Below are 16,251 nucleotides of genomic sequence, written 5' to 3'. Positions count from 1 at the left end.
GGCGGGGGGGTTGCCCCCACCGGTTGGCCCCCACCCCCAGCCACCCCCCCCCCCCCCCCCCCGCCGCTGACCCTCGACCCGCGGGTCCACAGGCTTCTACGACTTTAGCGCCAAGGTGGGCAAGTCGATGCGCGAGGTACACGAGCATGTGCCGCAGTTCAACGAGAAGATCCTCGTCTCGGTCGAGCGCACGCTCAAGCGTTTCAAGCCCGAAGAGCCGTTCGAGCGCTCGAGCTGGGAGATCGTCGACGACCTGAACAGTCATCAGCGTATGTCGTCCGTCTTTGCGAGGGTGTGAGCCGAGGAGCTCACGAGGACCTGCGCCACAGACCGCATTGCAACACTGCAAGGTGAAGAAACGCTTGCCGAAGACCTGCACCCGAAGGACTACATCTTCCGGTATGCTAGCTCTGTACTTCGCAAGCGTCAGCGAGACTGACCGTCACGTTGGTATAGCATCGACCACCAGACCTTCCGCAAGCTGCCCAAGACGAACGCGATCATCTTCGGGTGAGCCCGTCAGTTGTATTCCCTTCTGAGCTCTACAGTACTGAGCTGGTTGCCATTCTAGCGTTCACCCTATCCTTCGCCGCCTCGACACGTTTGCCGATCTGCCGCTCATCCCGGCGCTGCTCGCGACGGTGCACGAGCAGGGCGACGAGCAGCTCATGAAGTACAAGCTCAACTTCCGCTGTTCGTTCCTGCCTGTCTCTCTTGTCAAGATTGCGGCAGAAGAGCTGACCAGAGCCGTGGCTCACAGATCAAGACAAGATGCTGCCATACCTAAAGGAACTCACGCAGAGCCAGATCGACCGCGGGCTGATTAAGTGCGTGTTCGCTTTTGATCTCGAATATATCACAAGCGCTGACGGTCGAACGGTTATTCGCTGTTGCAGAGGAGACGAGAACGTGGCCGACTTCCGCGCCCTACTCGAGAAGGTCAAGGCGTAGAGGCGAACTCATTTTGCGATGTAGCATTTTCTCAGTCTCCCGTTGTTCAGATCATGAAGTTGCTGTGTCTTTCTTGACAACAACTGTGAAGAGAGGAAGATCCGTCTACTCGTTGCGCTTCGGCGGTGGCAGGTCGAGGAGCTCGCCGTTGTTGCCGACCTTGTACTGCGGTTTCATCGCCTCACTACGTGCTCGAAATGTTTGTCAGAGCTCTTCCGACCGATGGAATGTCCGGATCGAGGCGCGCCCAGTGATCGGACGAGACGTACACGTAATTCTGGTTCGCCTGGTTGTTCTTCAAGACGTTGCGAATCGCAAAGAGCGCATGCTCCCGCATGGCTGCACAGAACAGGACGGCCGCAGTCAGCACACCGGCACAAGTGCGCCTCAAGCGTCAAGAGACCATCGTCTGCGCCGACTCACTCGGATTCCGCTCGTCGATCTGGCACAACCCGAGCAGGACCTCGAGGCCGCCGTTCTCCTTCACTCGCCTCTGCGCCTCCTCGACGCGCGACTTTGCAGCGGACGAAGCCGAGAAAGGCGGGAGGAACGTGACGATGCCGAGGTACTGCACGGCGGTGCGCTGCAGCTGCGCAATGGCGGCAATCGACTCGGGTGAGAGGGCGGATGCAGCCGCGATATCTGCTGCAGATGGAGTAGTAGGTGGATCTACAGGAGCGTCTGCGGTGGATGGCGTTGCATGAGGAGAAGGAGGCGGAGCTGGTCGGGCGGAAGGGGGCGGGAGGAGCGTCTGCGAGAAGTGCAGGAGACCTGCACAGTGCATCGGTCAGATCGTAATCGGTGAGATCATACGCCATGAACGCCTGTGCGGTGGTTTTGATTAGGGAGGGTACGGGACTGACGTGCGACAGCTTCGATCCCTCCATTCATGCTGTTCCTCGCCTCTTCTTCCGCGTCTGCATCCGCCTCTTCGCGTTCTTGCTCCAGCGCAAGACCAATCGAGCACAAGCAATGCAGCACGAGGACGATTCCTTGGAATGTCGCTGCATCTGCGGCGTTGCGCGCGCGTTGCGCACCCTCGTCGATGAGGCTTGAGCTCAGGTGTGCGAGCTGCCGCAGGAGGAATGGCACGAGAGCGACAGAAGATAGGGAGGTCGCCTGGCCGGGAAGTGACAGGTGCCCGTCGAGGAATTTGAGAAGAACGACGAGTGTGGCCGAGATGGAGTAGCCGGGCATGCTGCATGACGAGCAGGTAAGCGCGACACTTGAGCGATGACGGCGCGGAACGCTCGACGTACAGTGCGTGCTCCTCGTAGGCCTGTGCAAGTGCCCCCAGATGGATGAGCTGCTGAACGAGGGAGAAGCTGTGCACGCGGAAGCTTAGCTCATGTTTACCCACGCGAAGAGGGAGACAACGCACGACAGGCCAAAGACCTCGGAAGTGTACTCGCCAGTAGACATTGACTCGGGGTTCTCGTCCTCGAAAAGCACGCTGATGAGCATCATGAGGCGGTCGAGAATGGCAGCTCCGGGCTTCGAGGTGCCGAGCAGCAGGCTGTGAAAGGAGACTCTGTCAGTTCAGTCTTTGCGACGCCTTTCGGAATCACATACGCGCGCTCTCGACTGCCATGTATCGAGTTGAGGAGGAAAATGAGTAGCGCCTGCATTGTGCCGTGATCTGGTGTTGCGAGAAGTCGTCTGCGAGCAACGAGATGAGCGATCAGGAGTAGACTGAGAGGTTTTCAGACTCACTGGATGAGCAAAGTCTGCTCTTCAAGTTGCAACCGATCTGCAAAGCGGCTTGCGGTCGTTTCGTTGCTGGCGACAAGATTCGCAAGGGCTTGACAGCAGGTGCGGGTCATGTCGGCGTCTGCGGGCAAGTGCGTCAGCGATTGGGCGAAGTTCAGGTAGCCGGTGGACTTGCAGGCGGGATCTTGCAGGTTCGTCAGAGACGAGGCAGCGAAAAGCGCGGTGCGAAGGTGCGGTTCAACGTGATCTCTGCGGGCGCACGATGTCAATGAGAGCCTTCCGACGCAGACAACTGAACGCACACTGCCTGAATCTGGTTCTGCGGTGCCTGCATGCACAGGCTGAGGAGAAAAGCGGCGAGGGCGAGGACTGCAGGGACGCTCGCCTGCTCGTCGTTGGCGAGTCGCGCAGCTTCGACCTTCCAGACGGCTGCGAGTGCAGGCCAGAATGCAGAGTGACTGCCATACTCGGTACTGCACGCAATCACTCTGTCAGCGCGGCGGATGCAAGCGAGTTTCTTCATCAGTCTTTACCGGAAGTCGGGCGTCGAGCGTAAGGCGAGGCGCGGTGGGCGCAAGAGCTGCACGAGCTGATCGGGCGCGTGCTGTGACTTCGTGTACTCTTCCAGGCTCTGCACGAGCTCGGCTGCATTCGGTGCTCGCGGTTCCTGCATCTTGGTCGCCGCGAGAGAGTCTGGCTCGCGGTCGGACTGAACCACCTCTTGCTGCCAGCTCGAGATGAGCTTTGGGGTGCCAGAGAGCCCGGCGCAGAGCTCGAATGTGCCGCACGAACACCCTGCGGACGAACCACACCCGGACGAGCCCGCGTCGAAGCGCTTCCGTCGCGACGGGCCATCCGACGGCGACGCGCTCCCTAGCTTCGCGCCGGGCTTTGCAGAGGCGCAGGGGAGCACAAGTGATGCTCTAGGAGGCGGGGTAGCTGGACAGGCATTGGAGAACGGCGCCGCGGGACCCGATTATGCCCTCCGCTTCACCTTGACCGGGCACAAGAAGTCGGTATCGGCTGTCAAGTTCAGCCCAGACGGCCGATGGCTCGTGTCTGCCTGTGCGTTCAACCCTCTCGACCTGCCGCAATGTACTGGCAGCTGACGAGCGTCGCTGCAGCTGCCGACGCGCCCATCCATCTGTACTCGCTCCCGTCCTTCAGCCTCTACCGCACCTTCCACTCGCATGCCGGCGGCGTGTCCGACGTATCCTTCTCCGCCGACTCGACCCTCCTCGCTTCAGCATCCGACGACCGTACCGTGCGGATCTGGGAAGTCAGCCCAGAGCTGTCACAGCATCTCGCTCGACCGCTCGCCGTCTCGCGCAGGGAGGACGGCAAGCCCGAGGAGGCCATTCGCGTGATGTCGGGGCACCTCAGCGCAGTATTCTGCGTGGCATGGAGTCCGAGGGGAGATCTGGTGGCGAGTGGCGGAATGGACGAGACGGTGCGCGTGTGGGATGTGCAAAAAGGTGCGCTTCCTCCGACTGAAGCTGCTGAAGCAGTTCTCGCCTGCCCCATGCTGACAAAATTCATGCAATAGGTCGCTGCATGCGCGTTCTTCCCGCGCACTCTGAGCCGGTCAGCGCTGTGCAGTTCAGTCGGGACGGCACGATGCTTGTTTCCGGGTCCTGGGACGGCTACATGTCCGTCGAGTCGCGTCATATGGTCAATGATTGCACTACTGACACTCCATATTGCAGCCGCATTTGGGACACCGCGACAGGCCAGTGTCTCAAGACGATCGCCAATGAGGACAACGCGCCCGTCGCGCACGTCCGCTTCACGCCCAACTCGCGCTTCCTCTTCACCTCGACGCTCGATTCGGCTGTTCGGCTGTGGGACTACCAGGCGGACAAGGTTGTCAAGGTGTATGGTGGTCACGTCAACCGCAAGTGAGTCTCCGTCGAGCTGCTTTCATGCCTCGTGTAGCGGGCCCGGTGGAACGACCCTGCGGATCTCTGCAGCTTCGGTTTGGTCCCGCTCGACGAGCTGACCGTTACCTGATCCGCAGGTACTGCATCCCGACCACTCTGACCGTCGACGGCCGATACCTCCTCACCGGAAGCGAGGACCACAAGGTCGTCATGTGGGACATCCAGTCGCGACAAGTCGCGCGCACGTGGGACGCGCACAAAGGTGCGGCGCTCCCGCCCAAGCCGTGTTTGAACGCGCCCCGAGCTGCGACTTCGCTTCCCGGGCTCGGGCGTGTGATTGTACTGGCGATAGGCTGGCACTGATTCCCTGCTTTCGCAGATGTCGTTATGGTCCTATCGCACCACCCTTCCCTGGCCATCCTCGCAACCGGGGCTCTCGAGCGGGTGCGTCTCGCGTTCGCCTCGTTGACCTCACGGCCCTCGTTCAGACCCTTTGCATCCGACCTGCGCGGTGCGTGCAAGGATTGCGCTGACGCGAGACTGTCTACAGGACCCCGTTGTCAAGATCTGGGTCGCCCCTTCGGCGCTTCCGCACTTTGCAGCCGCCGAGCTGAACGGCGCTATAGGAGCACCGGCCGCCGCAGCGGGTCCGGCGCAGCAAGCTGCACCAGGCGTAGACGCTCCCGTAGAGCAAGCAGTCAACGGCGTGGGGCTGCAGGCAGGGGATGTGCAGATGCAACTCGACGCGTGACGGCTGGTCCGTTCCTGCAATCCACTGCGCGATGATGCAGGCCGTGAAGCGCTTCGTGCGCGACCTCACAGGAAGGATAACGGGAGACGTGAGCTGATGTCAAGCGAGTGGTGTTGTTACAAGTCGGTCTACCTCTTCCGCCCCCTCTTCTCCCTCGTCCGCCTGCTTGCTCCGCCTGCTTGCAAGAAGATCTATACCCTTGCCGAGTCCGCTTAGTCTGCTCAAGAAGCAAAATGTGTGGATGTCAGGACTCTGCATTCCATACTGGAGAGGGGTGCGCACACAGCAGCCGATCATCCCACACATCACCACCATCCCCACCACCTTCGGACCGCACCTCGCACCGCAGCAATTTGATGCGGGCTCATCCCATCCTCGGGACACCGGGCCGCGTTCACAGCTCCGCCCGGACGGGAACTTCCTTGCCTTCGGCGTCGAACTCCTTGTCGAGCGGGATCTCGCCTGACTTGACGATCGTGACCTTGCTCTTGGGCTTGTCGCCCGGAAGCTTGGGGACGTTCTCGATCTATTACGAAGGGGAAAGCTGAGTGAGCGGGAGACAGATTGGAGGGACATCACGGAAACGCACAGCGGTGACAATGTCCATGCCCTCAAGGACCTTGCCGAAGACGACGTGGCGGCCGTCGAGCCAGCTGTGATCAGAGCAGCGCGGAGTAGCACAGGAGCGACACGAGGCGAACGAAAGAAACAAGAACAAAGGAGAGCAGGTGGTCAGCTCACTTCGACCGGCAGCGTGACGAGGTCAACGCACGAGGTGGTGACGGTCGTGATAAAGAACTGGGATCCGTTGGTGTCGGGGCCGGCGTTGGCCATCGAAAGGAGGCCAGGGCCAGTGTGGCGGAGCTTGAAGCTGGAGCGTGCGGGTTAAGGTCAGCTCCGCTCGCCCTTCTTGTTCACTTGCTCGGCGGGATGAAGAACGCACTTCTCGTCGGCGAACTTGTTGCCGTAGATGCTGCAGATGGACAGCAAAACGTCAGTACGCAGGCAAGATCCGATTCAGCGAGCGGAGCCCACCTCTTGCCGCCGGTGCCGTCACCGCTGCGAGCGGGAAGGAGGTGTCAGCAAGGTGTGTTGGGATACCTCGACATATGCTACGATGGGCGAACCGGGTGAAGTCGCCGCTGCGCGGAGTGAGCGAGGAAGGCAAGGGTCAGCGAGTTGCCAGGCAGGTGCAGCAGCAGGGTGGAGCCTCACCCCTGAATCATGAAGTTCTTGATGACACTGTGACACAATGGAAAAGAAAGCGGACTGGTCAGTGCTTACGCTCGCAAGGGTCGCAGCAGGAGCGCGCTCGGCGCACCGGTGGAACGACGAGCCCTCGTAGCCGAAGCCAGCCTCGCCCGTTGCGAGCTGCCTGAAGTTCTCCGCAGTCTACAGATTGCGTGAACAAGAGCGTGACCGACGCAGTCAGCACGGAGCACTGCGGCGCAAGAGCGGAACGGGGAGACCTACCTTGGGAACGGTCTTGCCGTACAGGCCCATGACGATGCGGCCGAGGTCCTCGTCGCCGTGACGGACGTCAAAGTAGACCTGCAAGGCGTCCGGATGGGTTGCGAGAGAAAGGTTGCGGGATGTGTATGGGTGGACGAGGACGAGGTGGGGAAGTTGACAGGTCAGTCCTTGCGTCTCCAGCGAGAATAGTGGCTTGCTGCTGAGGGCTCCAGCTGCGACTAGCAGCCGCGAATGCGCCCTTGGCGAGCCTCGCGGCAATAGATCGACCCATTGCGCTCCCATCTCCATCAGCTCGCGATCCGACCCCGCCCCGCCTGGACGGCTGCGATTCGCCATACAGCACCACGATGCATGTCAATGCTGACCTTGGACGTGATCACCGGGCCCTTGGCCGCAAGCGCGACATTGCTGAAGACGGCGACGAGCGCGGCGAGGAGGAGCGAAGTCGTGAGGAACTTCATCGTGGGGTCAGAGGTGCTGCGGGGCGTTGCGAATTAGCACGCTGCGGTCTTTCTGGGTCCGCAGATCGAGCTCACGGAAGGTGCAGCTGATGGGCAGGACACGAGAGCCGCGGCGGGTCCAGCCTTCGACGTGGAGCCGACGCGCTCTCGGCGACAGCGGTATCTCCGCGGATTGCTGAAGTTGCCCTCACAACGATCGTAAGCTCGCAGTATCTATGCGGCGATTGAGCGAGACAATCTATACGCACTATCCGCAAGCCAGCAAAGTCGCTGGAGGGGCAAAGCAACAAGGGAAGGAGGGCACAAGGCAAAGCGGCGAGCTTGCGGCGAGCTGAGCAGCGAGGGAAGGGAGACAGAAGTGCATGCTTGTGCAAGGCGAGGGAGGTCTGAGTCGACTGGACGGGGCAGCGGGCAAGCGAGACGAAAGAGTGGTCGCAATCCGTCGTACTGGCGCATCAGGCCGGTCCAGTCATCTTTGTCTCGATGTTGCACGGTCCCTGGGTCCAAGCCTGAGTCTGCCATTTGGCGAGAGTGTCAATACGGACGCTGAGTCGGGGCAGGACAACCCGTCTGCACACCAATCTGCTCGCGGAACTCGATCGGGGGGTTCCAACCAGCCTTCTTGAGCGCCTTGTCGAGTCCAGGAATGACGACGCTGCAAGCGGCGAGAATGTCAGATCGTGTCAGGGTAAAGAAAGCGCGGAATCGCCCTCTCACCGCGCGTCAATGATGTACAGCGCCCGGCAGATGTTCGGGGACCGCCCGGTCTGGCTGTACACCATCAGGGGTTGCCCGGCGTCCGTGAAAAATAGTCGGGGATCCTCAGCACCCACGAACTGATTAAAGTCTGGGTTGTCGCAGCGGTGGTAGGGGACCTTGCGCTCGGCCGGCAGATCGAGCGTGGTGAGCTCCGACTCCCGCGCGAGGTACGGGAGGTCGAGGTGCGCGCGCTTGAGCGGCAGCATGAAGCAACTGTACGGCAATAATCTCAGGTCAGTATACGCGTTGTACAGGCCAGCGTGGAGAGCCCGTAACGGCTCTGGAGAGCCGTCTGAGACGGCTGCTGGACGAGAGCGCCTGAGAAGGTCAACGTTGAATGAACGCACCCGACCACCTTTTCCCACCGCGTGTCCTCGCCCTCAATCAGCTCGTACTTTTCCTCGCCGCGCGCGACCAGGAGGGGGCGCCAGCCGAGACCGGCCTGGTCGGAGAGGACGACGAGCGACGAACTGAACATGCCTCCGCTGCAACCTGGATCCTGCACGTCAGGTCCCCGACGGCTCTCGCCCAGCAGACCACGAGCGAGATCATGAGGTGTCGAGAAGGCGAGCGAGATAATCTATTACGGGTGAACTGCTGGCCAGCACATTCGATAGAGGGGCGAGGCAACAAGGGAGGGGACGGCACAAAATGGGAGAGAGGATGTCCGCGTACTGCGCGGTGACGAGGAGGACGAAAGAGAATGTCTGTGCGAGGCGGAGGGCGCAGCGGCCCGAAGTGTGGCGGAGGAAGGCACGGGCGTGTATAGGTTGGAGAGCGGGTGAGAAGGCGAGACTGCGGGTACAGATGCAAGCGGTTGCTGCGGGGGTAGTGTCTGTAGTGAAGGATCAAGAGATGGAGTAGGGCGACAGGCGAGGTGATTACGACCAGAGGGAGGTGCCGCCAACGCCGGAGCAGAGTTGGTGGTCTGTCAGGAGATCATGCGCCAGGACGTCCTGCGAAGAGGACTTGTTTGTCAGTGGCCCTTCTGCGCGCTCAGAGTCGGAGTGGCAGAAGCTGAACGCACGGTGTAGCCTGATCCGTAGTCGGCCACGCCGAACGAGATGAGGACCGAGTCGTCGAGGAACCCGTGGTTCAGCCCGAGGCCGTACCGGTCCGTCGGGTGGTCCCACGCCATCGAGACCGTGAAGATCGGGTCGGCCTGGTTCGTGCCGCTGTAGGTGAGCGGGCGAGAGACCGAAATGTACTCGTAGGGTTCGGTGACGTTCCAGGTGACGACGTGCCGGACATAGTGCAGGTACGGCTATGATTGCGGCGTTGTCAGCTTGACAGCCACGGATCAGTGTGTAGACGAGGACGCACCAGAGGGTGGTACTTGACGTGGATGATCCCGAACAGCACCGTGTTGTGCACGTCGGGCTTGCATTCGCCTCGGCGGCACAGCGTCGCGCGCAGGAGCGGTGTCGCGTGGTGCAGGTGCACGCGGTTCATGTCATTGCCGAGGATGTCGGTGAGGCAGTTGTGCGACGGCGCAAGCGGGTTGAGCGGGCGGAGCGTCATATTGGGTACCCACTTGTAGATCTCTTGCGGCACGAGCGAGACGTGGAACATGAGCTATATGAGATGCATCGCATGTCAGCTCGTCTGGTGGAATCACTCGCCGCAGGACAGGGCATGAGAGAAGCGAGATGAAAGCGTGGTCGCACCTCGTCGTTCTGGCCCATGAAGCCACTCCAGTTCTTCTCGATGTTGTACTGACCCTCCCTGATGAGGTCTGTCGCAAATCGAGCACGTCAGTAACAATGCGGAAGACGGTGCAGGACAACAAGGAGTCCGCGCACCAGTCTGCTCGCGGAACTCGATCGGGGGGTTCCATCCGGCCTTCTTGAGCGCCTTGTCGAGTCCAGGAATGACGACGCTGCAAGCGACGAGAATGTCAGATCGTGTCAGAGTGAAGAAAGAGCGGAATCGCCCTCGCACCGCGCGTCGATAATGTACAGCGCCCGGCAGATGTTCGGGGACCGCCCGGTCTGGCTGTACACCATCAGGGGTTGCCCGTCGTCTCTGAAAAATAGTCGGGGATCCTCAGCACCCACGAACTGATTAAAGTCTGGGTTGTCGCAGCGGTGGTAGGGGACCTTGCGCTCGGCCGGCAGATCGAGCGTGGTGAGCTCCGACTCCCGCGCGAGGTACGGGAGGTCGAGGTGCGCGCGCTTGAGCGGCAGCATGAAGCAACTGTACGGCAATAATCTCAGGTCAGTATACGCGTTGTACAGGCCAGCGTGGAGAGCCCGTAACGGCTCTGGAGAGCCGTCTGAGACGGCTGCTGGACGAGAGCGCCTGAGAAGGTCGACGGAGAACGGACGCACCCGACCACCTTTTCCCACCGCGTGTCCTCGCCCTGAATCAGCTCGTATTTCTCTTCGCCGCGCGCGACGAGGAGGTGGCGCCAGCCAAGTCCCGCCTGGTCGGGGAGGACGAGGAGAGACGGGTTGAAGACGCCTCCACTGTAGTGAATTGCCTACGAGTCAGCTCCGGACCGGCCTTCTCCCAGTACACTACGAGAGCAGGAGTCGAAGTGCGGTGCGCACCTGTACGGGTCGACGAGGTTGATAAAGCCGTAAGGGTTGCTGATCGACTCGACGACCTTGGCCTTGTTGGCCGACTGCGGGTAGCCCTTTGGCCGCAGCGCACTCGACATCGTAGTCGAAGTGAGTACCGCGAGGGCGTTCGCGCTCGAGCGCCCTCGCCGGGCGCGAAGACGGCCGTGAGGAGAAGGAGTTGAGGACGGAGTCGAGGCGGAGGGCGAGAAGAGGAGGAAGAGGATGATGAGGGTCACGGTGACGAGGAACAGGGCGCGACGTCGGGGCGGGATGACGGCGAAGAGTGAGCGGGCGGAGGCGAAACGAGGCGACGAGGTGAGAGCGCGGCGAGCAGACCCGAGTGACGGAGTCCGCGTTCTCCGCAGACGTGCAAGTATCCTGTTTCGCAATGGTCAGCACGGAACAAGTGAAAGCAAAGCGCAGAGCCGGGCGCACCCGTTCCAGCCCTCCTTTTCCCACGTCTTCTTCCACAGCCGCCCAGCCTGCTTCGCCTGGCTCAGCAGCTCGTCCCACTCGTCCGCCTCTTTGTCCCCGAGCTTCTCATCGTCCTCCTCGTTCTGCGCGGCTTTGTGCTGCTGGGCGAGCTTGCGCGCAACCCGCGCATCTTCGGCGTCGACGTCCGACATCTTGGAGTAGCGCTCGCGGCCGTGTGCGCCGGTGGAACCAGATCCGTTCCCGTTGGCACGATATACAGCGCCCTCTGCAGGTGCTACGGGGCTGTGCCCCTCCTCGGCGGACGCGAGTGTGTGGGCGTCGAGGGAGGCGGGTGCGGCGAGGCGCAGGGGAGACGAGAAGGGCGAGACGGGGGACGAAGACGCCGGGCTCGTGATCGCGGTCGAGACGTTGGTCGAGCTCACACCGTGTGGGCTCGGGTCATGACCAGCGCGCCAGGGCGGGATTGCGCTGTCCTGGGACGACGAGGACGACGCCGAGGAGGCGCTGCTCGACGCCGAAAGCGAGTGCTGAGTCGGGATCGACGCGGGCAAGATACCCGAGCGAAGGCCTGCGAGCTGAGCGGAGTGGTCTGCGGCGCTCATGCTCGTGCGCTGTACGGGCGAGTTGCTGGCTCGCGTCAGGCTAAAGCGGAAGCGGGTGCTGCGGAGGCAGGTGCGCGCACGAACGGCGACGGCAGCTCGCGGCGGGGAACTGTGTAGCTGGCAGCGTCCGACTGCACTCGATCCAGAGTCTGATCGGCTCGGCAGCACGCTCGGCGGGAGACAGGAGCGACAGAGGAGAGACGGGCAAGTCGCGCGCCTCGCTCGCCTCTCGATCACCCCGCCGACTTTCCCAGACATGCTCGCATTCGACAAAGTCAGAGGCCAGTCAGATGCACCAGTAGACTCGTAGGAAGTCCTGCTTGTACATGCCATGGTCGTCCATTTTCGCAAGCGAAACGGGACATCCCGCCCACACCGCAATGAGAGCAGCCAAGCGGGACACTCAGGCAGTCTGAAGCAGTTCCAAGCATTCTACAAAGCCTGGCTAGCCCCTGCAGACGCGCGCGAGAGAGGCGGCGGCATCTCAGCTTGGACTCGGCTCGACTCCGCGCGACGGAGCTCGACGCACGCTCGGCTGCTCCCACCGCTCCCTCGCGCCGTCCTTGGTGCCGTGCGCTTGCTAGACCGCCACCATGGCAGACGTACGCTCCTCACGCCGCCCGAACGCCGTCCCTGCGCGCTGTGCTGACCCTGTGCACCTCCCACGTTCGATTAGCCCGAATTCACGCAGGCGCTGTTCGCCACGCTTGAGCAGTCGATTGCGCCCGACACGGCAGTAATTAAGGCCGTGCGTCTCATGCACCTTCTCTGCCTTCGTCGCGGAGCTCCTGAGTGGTCACTGACACGCGATACTCGCGGCATGCACAGGCCACCGTCCAGCTCAACAACCACTTCTACAAGGACGCTCGCTGCGTTCCTGCCCTCTTCGAGATTGCTCTCAGCGAGGCCAACCCGGCCGTGAGTCTCGCCTCTCTAGCCGCGATGCTTCGGCTCGAATGCCAGGCGCCACCTCCTGCGCGTGTCTCGTTCCGCGTTGCTTCCCACTGACACAATCACGCCGTCGACAGATCCGTCAGCTTGCGCTCGTCGAGCTCCGCAAGCGCGTCTCGACCAAGAAGAACAAGCAATGGCTGAGCCAGGCGCAGGACCTCCGCACCTCGTTCAAGAGCCGTCTCCTTGACCTTCTCCTTGCCGAGACCAAGTGCGTCTCCGATCTCTTTGGTTGAGTTAGAACAGCGACACTGACGCGCTTCTACTGTCGCAGCGGCCAGGCGCGCACCGCCTCTGCCCGTCTCGTTGCCGCCATCGCCAAGTTCGAGCTCGAGGCCGGTGTCTGGCCGGAGCTCCTCCCCTGGCTCTGGCAGGCGTCGTCTGCGCCGAACGCCACGCACCGCGAGGTCGCGCTCCAGACCATCTTCATGCTCCTCGACTCGATCGCGATCGCGCCCAGCGCACCGGGCGGCGGCGCGACCAACCAGATCCCCATGCTCCTCCAGCTCTTCACCAAGACGATCGCGGATCAGGAGAGTCTCGCGGTGCGCGTGTGGTCGATCAAGGCGCTCGGCAAGCTGTCGGAGTTCATCGAGGCGGGCGAGGACCAGGAGATTGTACGTTGCGCGGCACCGCTTTCCGTCGCACGAACCATACTGACGCCTCACATTCACAGGCTGCGATGCAGAACCTCGTTCCGAACGTCGTCCAGGTCCTCCAGGCTTGCCTCGAGGCCGGCGACGAGCCGTCGACCAAGTCGGTCTTCGAGTTCATCGAGAACATCACCCTCTCCGAGGTCCCCATCGTCACTCCCCACCTCGCCAACCTCCTCGCCTTCCTTCTCCAAGCCGCGTCGAACAAGGCGTACGACTCGGACCTCCGCATCATGGCGCTCAACTCGATCCTGTGGCTCTGCAAGTTCAAGAAGGCCAAGGTCCAGCAGCTCAACCTCGCCGGCTCGATCGTCACTGGCCTTCTCCCCGTTGGCGCCGAGCCCGAGCCCGCAGACATCGAGGACGACTCGCCTGCGCGCACCGCCTTCCGTGTCCTCGACGTCCTCGCGACCAACCTTCCGCCGACCCAGGTCTTCCCTCCCCTCTTCGAGCAGGTCCGCTCGCTCGCCGCCTCGCCCGACCCCTACCTCCGCAAGAGCGCCATCACGGCGTTCGGTGTCGTCGTCGAGGGCTGCTCGCTCTTCATCCAGCCGCACCTGGATGCGATGTGGCCCCTCATCATCAACGGGCTGCAGGACCCCGAGGTCGTCGTGCGCAAGGCGGCGTGCACGGCGCTCGGGTGCCTGTGCGAGATGCTCGAGGAGGAGTGCGCCAAGCAGCACGCGCTCCTGCTCCCGCTCATCAGCAAGCTCATGATCGACCCGGCGACGCAGCGTCAGGCGTGCATCGCGCTCGACTGCCTCCTCGAGGTCCTCGGCGCCGACATCGAGCCCTACATCCCCTCGCTCATGGAGGCGCTCGTGCAGCTCCTCGACTCGGCCCCGACCTCGCTGAAGGGCACCGTCGTCGGCGCGATCGGCTCGGCCGCGCACGCGTCCAAGACCAAGTTCGCGCCCTACTTTGACGCCGTCATGCAGCGTCTCGTGCAGTGTCTCCAGCTCACCGAGGAGGGCGAGGAGCTCGAGCTGCGCGGCGTCGCGCAGGACACGGTCGGCACTCTCGCCGAGGCCGTCGGCTCCGAGCAGTTCCGCCCGTACTACGAGCCGCTCATGAAGCAGGCAATCGCGGCGATCGGCATCGAGAACGCGCCGAACCTGAAGGAGTGCAGCTACATCTTCTTTGCCGTCGTCAGCCGCGTCTACAAGGAGGAGTTCGCGCAGTACCTCCCCATCGTCATGCCCATCCTCCTTGCTGCGGTCGGCCAGGAGGAGGTCGACGACGAGGCGCTCCTCGGCGCCAACGCGTCGAACGACTTCACGACGGGTCTCGACGACGACGACGACCCCGACTTTGAGGACGTCGACGAGGAGATCGACAGCGACGAGGAGGACGCATTCTTCAAGGCGTCGACCCAGATCGCCATTGAGAAGGAGTGCGCGTCGGACGCCCTTACCGAGCTTTTCGACAACGTCGGCAAGGCGTTCCTGCCCTACGTCGAGGCGTCGGTCAAGGCGCTCATGCCCGGCCTCGAGCACTCGTGGCACGACGGCATCCGCAAGAGCGCCGTCGCGTCGCTCCTCGGCTTCATCAGCACGCTCAACCGCGTCCTCGACGCGCCCAAGTGGCAGAAGGGCACGCAGGGCAACGTGCTCGGCACCGAGGTCGCGCAGCTCGTCGAGCTCGTCGTCCCGCCCGTGCTCGAGATGTGGTCCGACGAGGAGGAGCGCGAGGTCGTCAACGAGCTGTGCAACTCGTTCTCGGCGGCACTCATGAGCGTCGGCCCGGCACTCATCGTGCCGAAGTACGTCCAGCCGATTTGCGAGCAGCTCTCGGCCATCCTCCAGCGCAAGGCGTTGTGCCAGATGGCCGCCGACGACGAGGAGGGCGCCGAGGCGGACCAGTCCGAGTATGACGCCGCCCTCATCGGCGCCGCGGCCGATCTCGTCGGCACGCTCGCGACGACCCTTGGTGCCGACTTTGCCCAGCTCTTTGCCGCCTTCCTCCCCGACATGGTCAAGTACTACGACTTGAACCGCTCGACGGCCGACCGCTCGACCGCGATTGGCTCACTCGCCGAGATTGTCAACGGTATGGAGGGCGCGTCGACCACCTTTGCCGACACGCTCTTCCCGCTCTTCCTCCAGGCGCTCTCGGACCCCGAGCCCGAGGTTCAGTCGAACGCCGCGTTCGCAATGGGCTCGCTCCTCTTCCATGCCCAGTCGGACCTCTCGTCGCAGTACCTCACTGTCCTCGGCGCGCTGCACCCGCTCTTCTCGCTGCCGGACGACGGCCAGAGCAAGCACGAGAACGCCAAGGACAACGCATGCGGCGCCGTCGCCCGCATGATCGTCAAGAACTCGGCTGCCGTCCCGCTCGACCAGGTCGTGCCTGTCTTCCTCCAGTCGCTTCCCCTCCGCCGTGACTACGCCGAGAGCTCCAGTGTGGTGCGTCCTTTCTTTCTTACGCTTCTGGTCCGAACAGGCGATCTGACGGCAATCGCCAACCCGCAGTTCGACGCCGTCCTCTCGCTCTTGCAGCAGAACAACCCGATCGCGCTCTCGTCGCTCGACCACGTTCTCGCTGTCATCGCCAAGGCGCTTTCGTCGACCAAGAGCGACACGGGCGCCGACGTCTTCTACCCGTCGGGCTCGAGCCAGCTCACGGCCGAGAACAAGGCCAAGCTCGTCGACATGGTCAAGGCGCTCGCGGCGAGCCAGCCCGAGAAGGTGCAGCAGGCGGGCCTCGCGCCTTTCCTCGCGTAAGAAGAGCATGCATCGTCTTTGTTGCGCGCCGTTGTCGTACTTGTCCTTATAGAATCCGTCCGGCCGGGCGGGCTCGCCCTCGCATATTTCCTCGTCGCATCCCTCGATACCCTATGTCCCGCCCTTCGTTCTTTCCTCTTGCGGCCGTCCTATTGGACACGACAGTCCTGCAAGTTCACGCTCAATGACTCTCTGCGCTTCCTGCGGGGTCGAAAGTGAGAAGCAAGGAGAGTTGCCGGCGACTGCACGAATTGCATGGACGCAACCTCTTCGCCGCGCGCCTATCTCAGCGCCTTTGAAGCGTTCTCAAGGCTCAAGGGAGCTCGCTTGCTGGGCCG

The 16,251-nt window shown here is 62.6% G+C and overlaps 7 protein-coding genes across 7 annotated transcripts; 3 read left to right on the top strand and 4 right to left on the bottom strand.

Moving 5' to 3' along the window:
* Positions 1-92: 92 nt before the first annotated feature.
* Positions 93-951, top strand: JCM10292_003775 (uncharacterized protein; the record flags this gene model as incomplete). The annotated part of the gene is made up of 6 exons (XM_076649060.1): positions 93-269; positions 330-399; positions 457-510; positions 572-693; positions 761-827; positions 897-951. Coding segments are annotated over 6 exons (545 nt in total), but the record flags the coding sequence as incomplete, so codon positions are not given.
* A 105-nt stretch (positions 952-1,056) lies between these two features.
* Positions 1,057-3,334, bottom strand: CTR86 (Ctr86p; the record flags this gene model as incomplete). Its single annotated transcript, XM_076649059.1, has 11 exons — positions 1,057-1,135; positions 1,221-1,290; positions 1,375-1,722; positions 1,815-2,149; positions 2,211-2,276; positions 2,333-2,467; positions 2,524-2,610; positions 2,665-2,782; positions 2,837-2,910; positions 2,964-3,134; positions 3,195-3,334. The coding sequence occupies 11 exons, from the start codon at positions 3,332-3,334 to the stop codon at positions 1,057-1,059; spliced, it is 1,623 nt and encodes a 540-aa protein (XP_076505513.1).
* Positions 3,335-3,398: 64 nt separating this feature from the next.
* On the top strand, positions 3,399-5,292 carry JCM10292_003773 (WD40 repeat domain-containing protein; the record flags this gene model as incomplete). The annotated part of the gene is made up of 7 exons (XM_076649058.1): positions 3,399-3,726; positions 3,786-4,136; positions 4,208-4,310; positions 4,368-4,559; positions 4,679-4,803; positions 4,921-4,985; positions 5,092-5,292. 7 exons carry the CDS (start codon positions 3,399-3,401, stop codon positions 5,290-5,292), a joined length of 1,365 nt encoding a protein of 454 aa, XP_076505512.1.
* Positions 5,293-5,686: 394 nt separating this feature from the next.
* JCM10292_003772 (peptidylprolyl isomerase) lies at positions 5,687-7,226 on the bottom strand (the record flags this gene model as incomplete). The annotated part of the gene is made up of 10 exons (XM_076649057.1): positions 5,687-5,818; positions 5,882-5,945; positions 6,065-6,163; positions 6,236-6,265; positions 6,328-6,351; positions 6,420-6,434; positions 6,508-6,534; positions 6,614-6,684; positions 6,766-6,843; positions 7,131-7,226. The coding sequence occupies 10 exons, from the start codon at positions 7,224-7,226 to the stop codon at positions 5,687-5,689; spliced, it is 636 nt and encodes a 211-aa protein (XP_076505511.1).
* Positions 7,227-7,760: 534 nt separating this feature from the next.
* JCM10292_003771 (uncharacterized protein) lies at positions 7,761-8,463 on the bottom strand (the record flags this gene model as incomplete). The annotated part of the gene is made up of 3 exons (XM_076649056.1): positions 7,761-7,881; positions 8,064-8,198; positions 8,333-8,463. The coding sequence occupies 3 exons, from the start codon at positions 8,461-8,463 to the stop codon at positions 7,761-7,763; spliced, it is 387 nt and encodes a 128-aa protein (XP_076505510.1).
* A 403-nt stretch (positions 8,464-8,866) lies between these two features.
* Positions 8,867-11,586, bottom strand: JCM10292_003770 (uncharacterized protein; the record flags this gene model as incomplete). The annotated part of the gene is made up of 9 exons (XM_076649055.1): positions 8,867-8,941; positions 9,013-9,249; positions 9,309-9,560; positions 9,653-9,720; positions 9,788-9,864; positions 9,927-10,181; positions 10,316-10,453; positions 10,538-10,927; positions 10,985-11,586. 9 exons carry the CDS (start codon positions 11,584-11,586, stop codon positions 8,867-8,869), a joined length of 2,094 nt encoding a protein of 697 aa, XP_076505509.1.
* A 593-nt stretch (positions 11,587-12,179) lies between these two features.
* JCM10292_003769 (uncharacterized protein) lies at positions 12,180-15,913 on the top strand (the record flags this gene model as incomplete). Its single annotated transcript, XM_076649054.1, has 7 exons — positions 12,180-12,188; positions 12,278-12,334; positions 12,415-12,504; positions 12,615-12,748; positions 12,812-13,154; positions 13,214-15,595; positions 15,662-15,913. The coding sequence occupies 7 exons, from the start codon at positions 12,180-12,182 to the stop codon at positions 15,911-15,913; spliced, it is 3,267 nt and encodes a 1,088-aa protein (XP_076505508.1).
* Positions 15,914-16,251: the final 338 nt, after the last annotated feature.

Source organism: Rhodotorula paludigena (genome assembly GCF_050403205.1).
Source record: "Rhodotorula paludigena JCM10292 DNA, Rt_paludigena_JCM10292v1_ctg20, whole genome shotgun sequence".
Classification (NCBI taxonomy): Eukaryota; Fungi; Basidiomycota; class Microbotryomycetes; order Sporidiobolales; family Sporidiobolaceae; genus Rhodotorula; species Rhodotorula paludigena.
Note: the sequence above shows the minus strand (reverse complement) of the source record. Positions and strands in the feature narration are given on the sequence as shown.